The sequence below is a fragment of the Solanum dulcamara genome, chromosome 6 (genome assembly GCF_947179165.1).
Source record: "Solanum dulcamara chromosome 6, daSolDulc1.2, whole genome shotgun sequence".
Lineage (NCBI taxonomy): Eukaryota > Viridiplantae > Streptophyta > Magnoliopsida > Solanales > Solanaceae > Solanum > Solanum dulcamara.
Window position 1 is genome coordinate 74,625,848 of NC_077242.1, and position 12,459 is coordinate 74,638,306.

The 12,459-nt window shown below is 36.5% G+C and overlaps 2 protein-coding genes across 2 annotated transcripts; one reads left to right on the top strand and one right to left on the bottom strand.

The window, feature by feature from the left end:
• The first annotated feature begins 583 nt into the window (after positions 1–583).
• Positions 584–3,691, top strand: LOC129892989 (receptor-like protein 6). The gene has a single exon (XM_055968486.1). The coding sequence runs from the start codon at positions 584–586 to the stop codon at positions 3,689–3,691; it is 3,108 nt and encodes a 1,035-aa protein (XP_055824461.1).
• Positions 3,334–7,262, bottom strand: LOC129891507 (pentatricopeptide repeat-containing protein At1g09410, mitochondrial-like). Its single transcript, XM_055966895.1, has 3 exons — positions 4,991–7,262; positions 4,250–4,480; positions 3,334–3,449 (listed from the first exon to the last, which is right to left on the bottom strand). The coding sequence occupies exon 1, from the start codon at positions 7,095–7,097 to the stop codon at positions 5,127–5,129; it is 1,971 nt and encodes a 656-aa protein (XP_055822870.1). The 5' UTR covers positions 7,098–7,262; the 3' UTR covers positions 3,334–3,449; positions 4,250–4,480; positions 4,991–5,126.
• Positions 7,263–12,459: the final 5,197 nt, after the last annotated feature.

A 12,459-nucleotide genomic window follows, 5' to 3' on the forward strand; every position in this document is an offset into this window, starting at 1 on the left:
AGAACCATGTCGAAGGAACTCGGCAAAATGACCCCGGGCTCAATGGAAAGACAACCCCGTTCTACACTTCATCAAGACGAAAATCAACCCTATTTTTTTTTTTTCAATTTCGAGAATCAACCAACGGAAAAATCCCTTTCACTCAGCGACAGCCAAAGCTACTAGAGAAATCAGCCATCTATGACTATTAAAGTTCAGAAGAGGTGGAACAAAGAAAGCGGAAGAAGAGGGAGAATGGGCACAGCCCAAGCACTTTATCGATCACTAGATCAAATCATTGGGTGACGGGTGTCTAGTCATCATTTGTATATAGAGTCGCAATTATCTGAATTTTATCAAATATGAATGTCAAAGATACACCTAGCGTGATGAAATCGTCAGTCAAACAGAAACAATAAAGTTGACATTTAAGATATACACACACAAAATTCTATGATTGCAAGCTGCTTAATGATTTGACAATCAATTAGGCTGATTTTTATTACTTGTTCTAGAAGGAGTCAAGAAGATATTTCATACCTCAAGTATAAAATCTTGTGAATTATTCCTTCATTCCTCCAGTACTTTTGTTTTTGTGCAGATCATGGGATGCCTACTTCTTCTTCTTCTTCTTTTTGTGTTACAATATCCACTTGTTATCTTTTCAAGTCATCTATGTCGACGAGACGAGAGTTTGGTTTTGCAAGAATTGAAGCTTAAATTGTCCATACATGACACTGCTTCTGCTGATTGTGAATCCAATGACTACTTTCCCTATCCAAAGACACTTTCTTGGAATAGAAGCACTGATTGTTGTACTTGGGATGGAGTAAAATGTGATAAAGTTACAGGTCGAATTACTCGGCTTGATCTTAGTTGTAGCCAACTTCATGGAACAATTGATTCCAATAGCACCCTCTTCCAACTTTCTCATCTTCAAAACCTTAATTTAGCTTACAATGATTTCTCCCCTTCCCAAATTTCAAGCAAATTTGGCTGGTTTCCAAGTTTGACACATCTTAATCTATCGCGTTCTGGTTTTTCAGGGAGAATTCCTTTACAAATCTCATATCTATCTAAGTTGATATCACTTGATCTTTCTACAGGTCTTGAAGAGTTGAGATTTGAACCTCACACTTTCAAAATGCTCCTTCAAAACTTAACTCAATTAAAGGAGCTTTACCTCACCTCAACGTACATATCTTCATCACTTCCATCAAACTTGTCCTCTTCCTTACAAGTACTGAATCTTGTCGGAACGGAATTGTCTGGGAAAATCCCTGATGACATTTTCCATTTACCAAGATTACAAATACTTAACCTTGGGAGCAACTTGTATCTCACAGGGCATTTGCCAAAAACTCAATGGAACAGCAGCAACTCTTTAAGGGAATTAGATCTTTCGTCGTCAGGCTTTTCGGGGAACATACAGGATTCTATTGGTCATCTCAACTCTTTAAGGGAATTAGATCTATCAGGCTGCTACTTCTCTGGTAACATTCCTCCAACTGTTGGGAATCTCAGAGAGCTTACGAGTTTGCGACTCTTCTCCAACAACTTCAATGGTCCACTACCATCAACAATCTCAAATCTGGTGCAACTTGTTGAGTTTGATATCTCATCTAACAACCTTACAGGCAACATTCCAAATATTTTCAGTAACTTCACCAAGCTCAAATCTTTATCCCTTTCATATAACCTCTTTTCGGGCCTTTTTCCATCCTCGGTTACAAACCTGACAAAACTGGAGAGTTTAAACCTCTCAAATTGTTCGATAACTGGTCCTATTCCTTCTATCATCCCCACCGGATTCCCAAACCTTGTCTTGCTCTTCCTACCACATAACTCCTTTAGCGGAGAAATACCATCTTGGATATTTAATCTTCCTTCCTTAAAATACTTAGTTTTGAGAGCTAATCAACTTACTGGTCAACTTAAGGAAGTTAGATACAACTTGCTAGAAGTTGTTGATGTCGGTGAGAATAAGCTAAATGGACCTATTCCAATATCATTTTCTAAACTAGTGAACTTGACAACACTTGATCTTTCTACAAACAACCTTTCTGGCAGTCTAGATATTGGTATGTTTTCAAAATGCAAACAACTTAGACGTCTTGGCCTTTCTTTTAACAATCTGTCTGTACTTTCCAGTCAAAAAGATGCGACCTTGCCAAGTTCTCTTGGAAGTTTGTATGCATCTTCTTGCAACATACGGGAGTTAAATTTCCTACGAGCTGCAAAATACATTGGTAATTTAGATCTTTCCAACAACAACATGTATGGAAAAATTCCTGATTGGGCATGGTCTAATTGGCAAGTCTCAGTGTCTTATTTGAATCTTTCTAGCAACTTTCTAACGGCTATTGATCCGTTTCATCACTTTGAGAGTCTTTACTATCTTGATATTGGATCTAACTTGATTCAAGGAGAATTAACTGCTCCACCTCCCTATTTGTTCCTCTTCATAGCCTCAAACAATAACTTCACGGGGAAGTTACCTAATTCACCATTATGCAAAATGAGTTCCCTTGTGATTCTTGATTTGTCCAATAACAGCCTGAGTGGCGTAATTCCAAAATGTTTGGTGAACATGAGCACAAGTCTCTCAGTGTTGGACCTGCACGATAATCAGTTTAGTGGGACAATTCCAAATAATTTTGGTAAGGGAAGTACTCTGAGAAGTCTCAATTTGCGGAAAAATAAACTAGAAGGAACATTGCCAAGAAAGCTTACCAATTGCAGAGGACTCGAAGTAGTTGATCTCGGAGAAAACTTGTTGAATGACACATTTCCCAAATGGTTGGGATCACTTCCTAGGCTGCAGGTTCTCAGTTTGAGATCCAATCAGTTACATGGCCCGATTACCATTTCAAGAAACCAAATCTTGTTCTCAAAGATGAAAATCCTTGATCTCTCTTATAATGACTTCACTGGAAATCTGTCAGAAAGTTTCTTCAACAACTTGAAATCCATGATTATAGAAGATCGAACAAGAACTCCTTTAACGTATATTGGAGAAATTCGTTACCATGATTCCTTGAGATTAGCTATAAAAGGGCAGCAGATTGAACTTGTGAGGATTCTTTCTATCTTCACAACCATTGATTTCTCAAATAACAAATTTAAAGGTAATGTACCAAAATCCATTGGCAATCTTGGTTCCCTTCGTGGGTTGAATTTGTCCCATAACAACCTTATCGGACCTATTCCTCAGTCTTTTGGAAATTTATCTGTTCTTGAGTCACTAGACCTTTCGTGGAACCAACTGTCCGGGAACATTCCTCAAGAAGTTGCTTCTCTGAAATCTCTTGCTGTCATGAATCTCTCACAGAACCACCTGATGGGACGGATACCTAGAGGTCCACAGCTTGATACATTTGAAAATGATTCATATTCAGGAAATGCTGGATTATGTGGATTTCCCTTGTCAAGAAACTGCGGAGATAATGAGATGCCTCCTTCTACTGTACCTGATATTGAAAAAGACGAAGAAGATTCAGGTTTTATGGATTGGAGAGCTGCGATAATAGGATGTGGTTGTGGATCAGTGTTTGGGATGTTTATGGGATATATCATTTTCTTAACTGGGAGACCAAAATGGCTTATGAGATTTGTCAACCAACAAATCAACAGGATCCTTTTGAAAATTGAGGCAAAGAGAAGAATTGAAGCAAAAAAAAGAAGACGACAGAAAAGAAGAGGGATGAAGTAAATACCGCAACTCCCTTCTGGTTTTTGTATATACTTCATGAATTATTGCCTTGCAACATACACAGTTTTAGCTTAATGTTTCTGTTGTTGTTATTGTTGTTTCTAAACTAGGTATCTTTGTATTTCTAATGAGTATTAACTCGTTTTGCTCACCTCATGCAAGGATTTATGATAGAGAAATGTACATATGTGCTTTTATTTTGCGTCAACAAAGAAATGCTTACATGTGCATTTTGTTAGTATAATTAAAAAAAAAATCTCTTTCTCGAGAGTTAGCTGGAGCACGGTTCAAAACTCAATGGATAATGAGTCCCAAAGTTTACCCTCTGCTATTTAAATACCAGGCTTTAGTCTTTACAGAGCTTGTTATGCATCGTGCTGTTACCTTTGAAATTAAACATAACACATTGAGCTCTTTCATGTGCATATATTGAAGGAATAACATATATGAGCCACTTTGAGGCTTTGAACTCGTATAGAGAATTGATACAACGAACTAGAGTAATAAAGGTAAGAAACAGATATGACTTGCTATGAGAAAAACAGAATATCAACTTACAACTATTATCTCATTCAGCTTTCAAAACTAACCACTTTCATACCCATTTGGTAGGTCCTACAGACTTCATGTCCATCACAGCATTACATTTCTCTACCTCAGTGAACTCAGTAGCTAATCTTCTTTACTCCACAAGAAAATGTAGGTTCCTTGCCAGCGTTCAAGCAGCTAGCTCTTCCTGATAATAACTGTTCAACTGCTTCTCAAAGTCTACTTTGAGATCAGGTTCGCCTATACATAGCAACAAGAGAACATCATCAGAAATGTAGTTTAACATGATTGGAGTAAAAACTAAATCCATAACTTAAATTTAAAAAAGCCAGCTAATTATAGAATATAATCAAGCCAAAAAGCTTTATGAATAGCACTACTTCTTAAGAAGAATTCAAAAAGAAGTGGAAGTTAATGATGTGGAGAATTGGCAAGCCTGCACAAGCAGAAATGAAAGACTGGGAAATGATTGGTTTAATTGGTATCAAGTTCTAAACAGAAATGGACCTAATCGTTCCAGAAAAGAATTGAGGGAATGCAAATAGAAAATAATTTATTTTATTTTTTTTGCAAAAATAAAGAAAAACGGTATAAAAACAGGATTTCAATTTTATGGGTTCTGAATTTTAGAATGGTGACTTCAAATGATAATAACTGTGTTTGAAATCTGATATTTGTACATTTTTAGTTAGTTTTTTTTTTAAAACACAAATACACTGTATGAGCAAAAACTATTGGGTTTGGCCAAACCTGTATCCGAGCTTCTAGCTCTGCCCCTAGATGAGCAATGGAAGGGTCTAGAAGGTGGCCAGAGTGAACTAACATTTGAATAGGAGTGTAATCTAGTCGCCTGACCTGGTCGCCTTTCTGCACTGAGCTTCAGAACTTACATTAGCGAATGGTTCAAATGAAATTCTTCAATACCTGGCTTTCGATATTCCTCTAAATCATCTTCTTGCATTAGAGGCAATAAATTTTCTTTAATAAGTGTGTAAATCTCCTCTTTCTCAGGGTGAGACTTGTCTCCCACAAAAAATATGTGATTTTTCCCATTGACTTCTATTTCACTAAAACCGGGTACTTTTTTCACTTTCCTCTCCTTCATTTTCTTCCTTACTTGCGCAAAATCACCCCATCTCCCAGAAGCCGCATAAGTGTTTGCCATTAGTACATAAGCCCCTGAGTTACCTGGTTCAAGCTCTAATATTTCGTCGCAGATCTGGTTTGCTGCTCCAACATCTCCATACAACTTACAAGCGCCAAGTAAAGCCCCTAGAACAGCACCATCACGTTCCTCTGGAGGCATCTGATGCACCACCCTTATAGCTTCATCAACTAACTTACCACGACCTAAAATGTCAACAAGGCAACAATAATGTTCCGCCCTCGGTTTTAAATCATAGGCATGCCTCATTGACTCGAAGAACTTTTGACCTTTCTTAACTAGACCAGCATGACTACAAGCTGACAAGAGTCCCACAAAAGTGATTTCGTCTGGCTTGTTACCGGACCTTAACATCTGCGAGAAGGCTTGCAATGCTTGATTGCCAAGACCATGGTTAGCATATGCCAGTATTATTGCTGTCCACGAAACAACATCCTTTACTTTGAGATTGTCAAAAGTGATCAACGATGAGTTTATATCTCCACATCTGGAGTACATTGTGACAAGAGCATTATTAAGTGAAGTGTCTTGGTCAAAACCTAGAAGTAAAACAAGAACATGAGCTTGCATTAACTCTAGGATGCCCCCACATGAGGTCACTACACTGGTAAGAGTAGTCTGATTCGGCCTTAAGCCCGATTGAAGCATGAGAATAAAACGCTTTAAGGCTTCACCCTCGAGGCCAATTTTTGCATACCCATCAATCATTACATTCCAACTTACAAGATCTTTATTAGGCATCGAATCAAAGAGTTCGTTGGCCTTAGCCACTAGACCTTCGTCAACATATGCTGTTATCATAGCATTCCATGCAGCAGGATCCCTGTTTGGCATCTGATCAAAGTACTCTCTTGCCATTTCTATCATCCCATTCCGTGCAAGACCAGTAACAATAGTTGTCCAAGAAACCGCATTTCTACATGGCATTGCATTAAACAGTTCCAAAGCTCTGGTAACCCTGTTATCATTTAAACAGCCTTGAATCATAACATTCCAAGAATACAAATTACGTTCAGGCATCTTATCAAAGAGCTCAAGAGCTTGATCGATCTGATGATTTTCAACGAAAGCCCTGATCATAGCCGTCCAAACAATGACATTTTTCTCAGGAATCTGATCGAAAATACGTCGTGCCTCAGTAATCAAACCATTTTGAGCATATCCCACCATCGCTGTAGTCCACGTAACTACATTTTTCTCAGGCATTTGTTGAAGCAACTTTTGAGCCTCGTCCACTCTACGGTTCTGAAAATACCCAGAAATCAAACTGGTCCAAGCGTAAACATTCCTATCCGGCATCAAATCAAAGATTCTCCGACCCTCATCGATCCTCCCAGCTTTCGCGTAAGCATGAACCATAGCAGAATCAGACACTACATTCCTCTCAGGCATGGAATAAAACAACCTCTCTGCTTTAGGAAGTTCTTTATGTTTAAGATAAACAGTAATCATTGAAGCATAAGAAACAACATCTCTCTGAGGCATTTCGTCGAACAGCTGCCGTGCTTCTTCAACTTTGCCTTGACGGCTTAAGCTCATAATCATTTTATTGCAGCTAAAAATGGACTGTTTTTCTAAGTGGGGTTTTGATTGCATTTGCAATGGAATCTGTTTCTTGGGTTTTGAATATGTTCTTGAAAGGAACTGACGGCTTAGAAGGCTTATTTTGATCAAACTTCTAGGTTTATACATGATTTTTTTAAAAAGGGATTAAGCAATTTGTTGTATGAAAATTGTGGTAAATACACAGATTAATGGTACATTGGAGCAGAAATTTAGAGATTCATTTTCTTGTAAGAAAGCTGAGAGGGAAATTTGAAAAAAGAGACATTGGAATAACCAAGGATAATAATGTACTAGGTTAGAAGCGTGACTTGATGTAAAGTTATTTTATTGTGATTTATAAGTCATGAGTAGCGAACTTGAATCGTAGAAGTAGTCATTAATTATTGCATTATAATATGTTATCTACGTTACAACTCTTAAAATACGGCCCTTTTTTGAGCCTTAAGTGAATGTGGAATATTTTGTGTGAAGTAAACTAACTATTTTGGTTATGTACTTAGGTTATGAAGCACAAGGTGGTTTGATTGTTGGTTAGGTCAAGATTAGTTATGTCTAATTTAGTTGTTTTGTCTTTTACTCCATATAAAATACGAGTATATAAATTAACTCATAATTTCTATATATTTTATTCATGCTAGATTGTAAAATGATAAACAAACATAATATATTTTGTGTGATGAATTTTTTTAATATAAGAATTCCTGAGCCCAAGAGTTAAAAATAACAAGTTTTTCTTTACCTAAAATTGAATACTCGCTTAAAATAATAAAACAAATGGTATTCGTTGAAAAGTGCAAAATCTTTTGAATACGATTCTCATTTTGTATCTTGATTGATTGGATCGTTTCTAAAACAACTAAAGTTATCAAATATGACATTTTAGCCATGCTAGTTTTAATTCATGAATAATTTCCTTTCTAATCAGCAACCTAACGAGCCTTAAATGTATTGGAAGGGGGGAAAACATTTGAAGTGAAGTTGAAAAAACGAGAGTATTTGAAGAGAGTATTTGAAAATCTAAGTTCTTGGTTTTGAAAAAAAAAATGACCGGAAGCCATATCATCAAATTATTCATAAGCTAACACACACGAAAAATGAGAAAATCGTTTAATTTCACTTGAGTGGCCCCTAAATACTATAAATATATCGTATATCGTGGATCGTGCTGAGGCTACACGTACTTCTCTCCTCAGTACATACGGAGGGTTTCGTAAAGGTTTCAGAAAAAAATGACCAAAAGTCATACCACCAAAATATTCATGGGCTAACACACACTAAAAATGAGAAAATCACTTAATTCCTCTTGAGTAGTCCCTAAATGCTATAAATATGTCGTGGATCGTGCTGAGACTACACGTACTTCTTCTTCAGGTACTTTTGATGGGATAACACACACAAAAAAATAAAAAAATTAATTAATTCCGCTTAAGTGGCCTTAAATGCTATAAATTTGTTGTGGATTCTTTCGATGCTGCACTTACTTCTCCCCGAGTACTTACGGAGGATACCGAAAAGTTTTGAAAAAAAATTGATCGAAAGCCATATCACAAAAATATTTATTGTCTAACACACATGAAAAATGAGAAAACCGTCTAATTCCTCTTGAGTGGTCTCTACATGCTATAAATAAGGCTACACATAATGGTCTCATAAAGGTTTCAGAAAAAATTGACCAAAAGTCATATCATTAAAATATTCATAGGATAACACGCACGAAAAATGAGAAATTTATCTAATTCCGCTTGAGTGGACCCTAAATGGTATAAATATATCGTGTATCGTGCCAAGGCGACACGCACTGCTCCATCGAATACTTACATTGGTTCTCGTGAAATCTTGGAAAAAAATTAACTGAAATTTATACCACCAAAATATTTATGGACTAACACAAACTAAAAATGAAAAAATCATCCAATTCGACTTGAGTGGACCTTAAATGCTATAAATATTCTGTCGATCTTGCAGAAGCTACATGTATATCTCCCCCGAATACTTACGGTAGGTCCTATAAAGATTTTGAAAAAAAATAACCAGAAATCATACCACCAAAATATTTATGGGCTAACACACATGAAAAACTAAAAAAATCATCCAATTCTGCTTAAGCGGCCCCTAAATGCTATAAATACATTGTGTATCGAACCGAGGATACGCATACTACTCCCCCAGATATTTACGGAGGGTCCCATAAAGGTTTCAAAAAAATTAATCGGAAGCCACACCACTAAAATATTCATGGACTAACACAGACGAAAAATAAGAAAATCGCGTTATTTCACTTAAGTGGCCCCTAAATGTTATAAATATATCGTGGATCTTGCTGAGACAACACGTAATTTTCTCTCGGGTACTTACGGCGGATCCCATAAAGGTTCAGAAAAAAAATTAATCAAAAGTCATACCAACAAAATATTCATGGGCCAACACACACAGAAAATGAGAAAATCGTCCAATTTCGCTTGAGTGGTCCTAAATGCTATAAATATGATGTGGATCGTGCATAGGCTACATGTACTGCTCTCTCGAGTACTTACAAAGGGTCCCATAATATTTTCGATAAAATATTGATCGAAAGCCACACCACCAAAATATTCATAGGCTAACACACAAAAAATGAGAAAAATTATCTAATTCCACTGAAGTGGCCCCTAAATGCTATAAATATGTCATAGATCATGTTGAGGCTATATATAGTGCTCCCCTGGATACTAAAGTAGGGTCCCGTAAAAGTTTAAGAAAAAACTGACTAGAAGTCATACCTCCCAAGATATTCATGGGCTAATACAAACGAAAAATGTTAAAATCGTCTAATTCCGCTTGAGTGACTCCTAAATGCTATAAATATGTCATGCATCGCGTCGAGGTAACACATACTGATCCTCCGAGTACTTATGGAAGGTCTCATAAACGTTTCAAAAAAAATTGATCGAAAGTCATACCATCAAAATATTAATGGACTAACACACACGAAAATGAGAAAATCTCTCAATTCCGCTTTAGTTACCCTAAATGCTATAAATATGTTGTGGATCGTACAGAGGCTATACATATCGCTCCCTCGGATACATCCAGAGGGTTTGTAAAGTTTTCGAAAAAAATTGACCGAAATTCATACCCCTAAAACATTTATGGTCTAAGACACACGAAAAATGGGAAAAAATTGCTTATTTCTGCTTAAGTTGCACCTAAATGCTATAAATATGTTGTGGATCGTGCCGAGGCTACACATACTCTTCACCCGAGTACTCATGGAAGTTCCCGTAAAGGTTCAAAAATAAATTGAACTGAAGTCATTCCACCAAAATATTCATAGGCCAACACTCACGAAAAATGAGAAAATCGTCTAATTTCGCTTTAGTTACCCTAAATGCTATAAATATGTTGTGGATCGTATAGATGCTACACATATAGCTCCCTCGGATACTTATGAGGGGGGTCCCATAAAGGTTTTAAAAAAAATTGATAAAAAGTCATATCACCAAAATATTCATGGATAACACACACGAAAAATGATAAAATCACCCAATTCAGCTTGAATGACTCCTAAATGCTATAAATATGTCGTGGATCAAGCCAAGGGTAATTGAAATTCTCCCCGAATACTTACGGAGAGTCCCATAAAGATTTCAAAAAAAATTGACAGAAAGTCAACCACCAAAATATTAATAGGCTAACAAATACGAAAAATAAAAATATCGCCTATTCTCCTTGAGTGGCCCCTAAATGCTATAAATATGTCGTGGCTTGTGCCGAGGCTACACGTACTTCTTCTTCAGGTACTTTTGGACGATCCCATAAAGGTTTCGATAAAAAATTGACTGTTAGTCATATCACCAAAATCTTCATGGGTTAACACACACAAAAAATAAAAATACCACCTATTCTGCTTGAGTGGCCCCTAAATGCTATAAATATACCGTGGCTCATGCCGAGGCACACGTACTTCTCCTTCAGGTACTTTCGGACAATCCTATAAAGGTTTCGATAAAAAATTGACTGTTAGCCATATCACCAAAATTTTCATGGGCTAACATACATTAAAAAAATGAGAAATCGCTTAATTCCACTTGAATGGCCCCTAAATTCTATAAATATATTGTGGATTGTGCCGAGGCTACACGTTCTACTCCCCCAGATACTTACGTAGGGTCCCATAAATATTTTGAAAAAAATTAACTGAAAGCTATACTACCAAAATATTAATAGATTAACATACACCAAAAATGAGAAAATTGGCTAATGTCACTTGCGTGGCCTCTAAATTTTATAAATATGCTGTTGATTGTGCGGATACTATATGTAGTGCTCTTCCGTGTACTTATGGAGGGTCCTGTAAAGGTTTTGAAAAAAAATTGATTGGAAGTCATACCATCAAAATATTCATGATCTATCACACACGAATAATAAGAAAATTGCTTAGTTCTGCTTGATTGTCCCCTAAATACTATAGATATATCGTGGATCGTACCGAGGATACACGTACTGCTCCCCCGGGTACTTAGGTAAGGTCCCATAAAGGTTTCTCAAAAAAATTGATCGGAAGTCATATCCCCAAAATATTCATGGGTTTACAAACGCCTATTTCCTCTTAAGTGGACCCTAAATACTACAAATATTATGTGGATCGTGTTGAGGATACACGTACTACTCCCTTGGATATTTACGGAGGGTTTCATAAAGGTTTTGAAAAAAATTGACCGGAAGTCTACTACCAAAATATTCATAGGCTAATGTCGCTTGAGTGGCCCCTAAATTTTATAAATATGTCATGGATCTACCGAGGCTACACGTACTGCTATCCTATTTACTTACGGAAGGTCCAGTAAAAGTTTCAGAAAAAATTAACCAAAAGCAATACCATCAAAATATTCATAGGCTTACATACACGAAAAATGAGAAAATCGTATAATTTTGCTTGAGTGGTTCCTAAATGTTATCAATATGTCATGGATGATACGTCCAAACTTACACTCCAATTAAGAAGTATAAAGCGGTCGATGTCAAATATAGAATCCAATTAGGTTGGGGCCGAATCCACAGAAAAGTCTATTAGCACTTATATTCAGTGGAAATCATTATTTCCTGAAAGTAAAAATGCATGAACTAAATTGGGTTTTACTTGTTTAATTCAGTAACAAGAAATGATGTTCGCAGTAACAAAGTAAAAAAAACTTAAGGTGTTGAAAAGTATTAGAAGGTAGCTAAGACTATGTTCTCCATGAAATGTAACTCAGTAGACATCTCGTATTGGTGATACCGTTCCAATGCATCACATGCAAAATCTAGCAAGATATGTACATCTGACACTCCTCTAAAGTGCAAGGGAGGGGGGTGAATTGATTGTTTTAATTTTCTTTAGTCAACGGATAAATAAAGCAGTTTACTATAATAAGCAAAGATAGTAAATGAATAAGTAATTACAAGAGCATAAAGAAGAAGTGACGCCAGATGTTCTTATACTGATTGGGATCCAATGTCGATTTTAGTC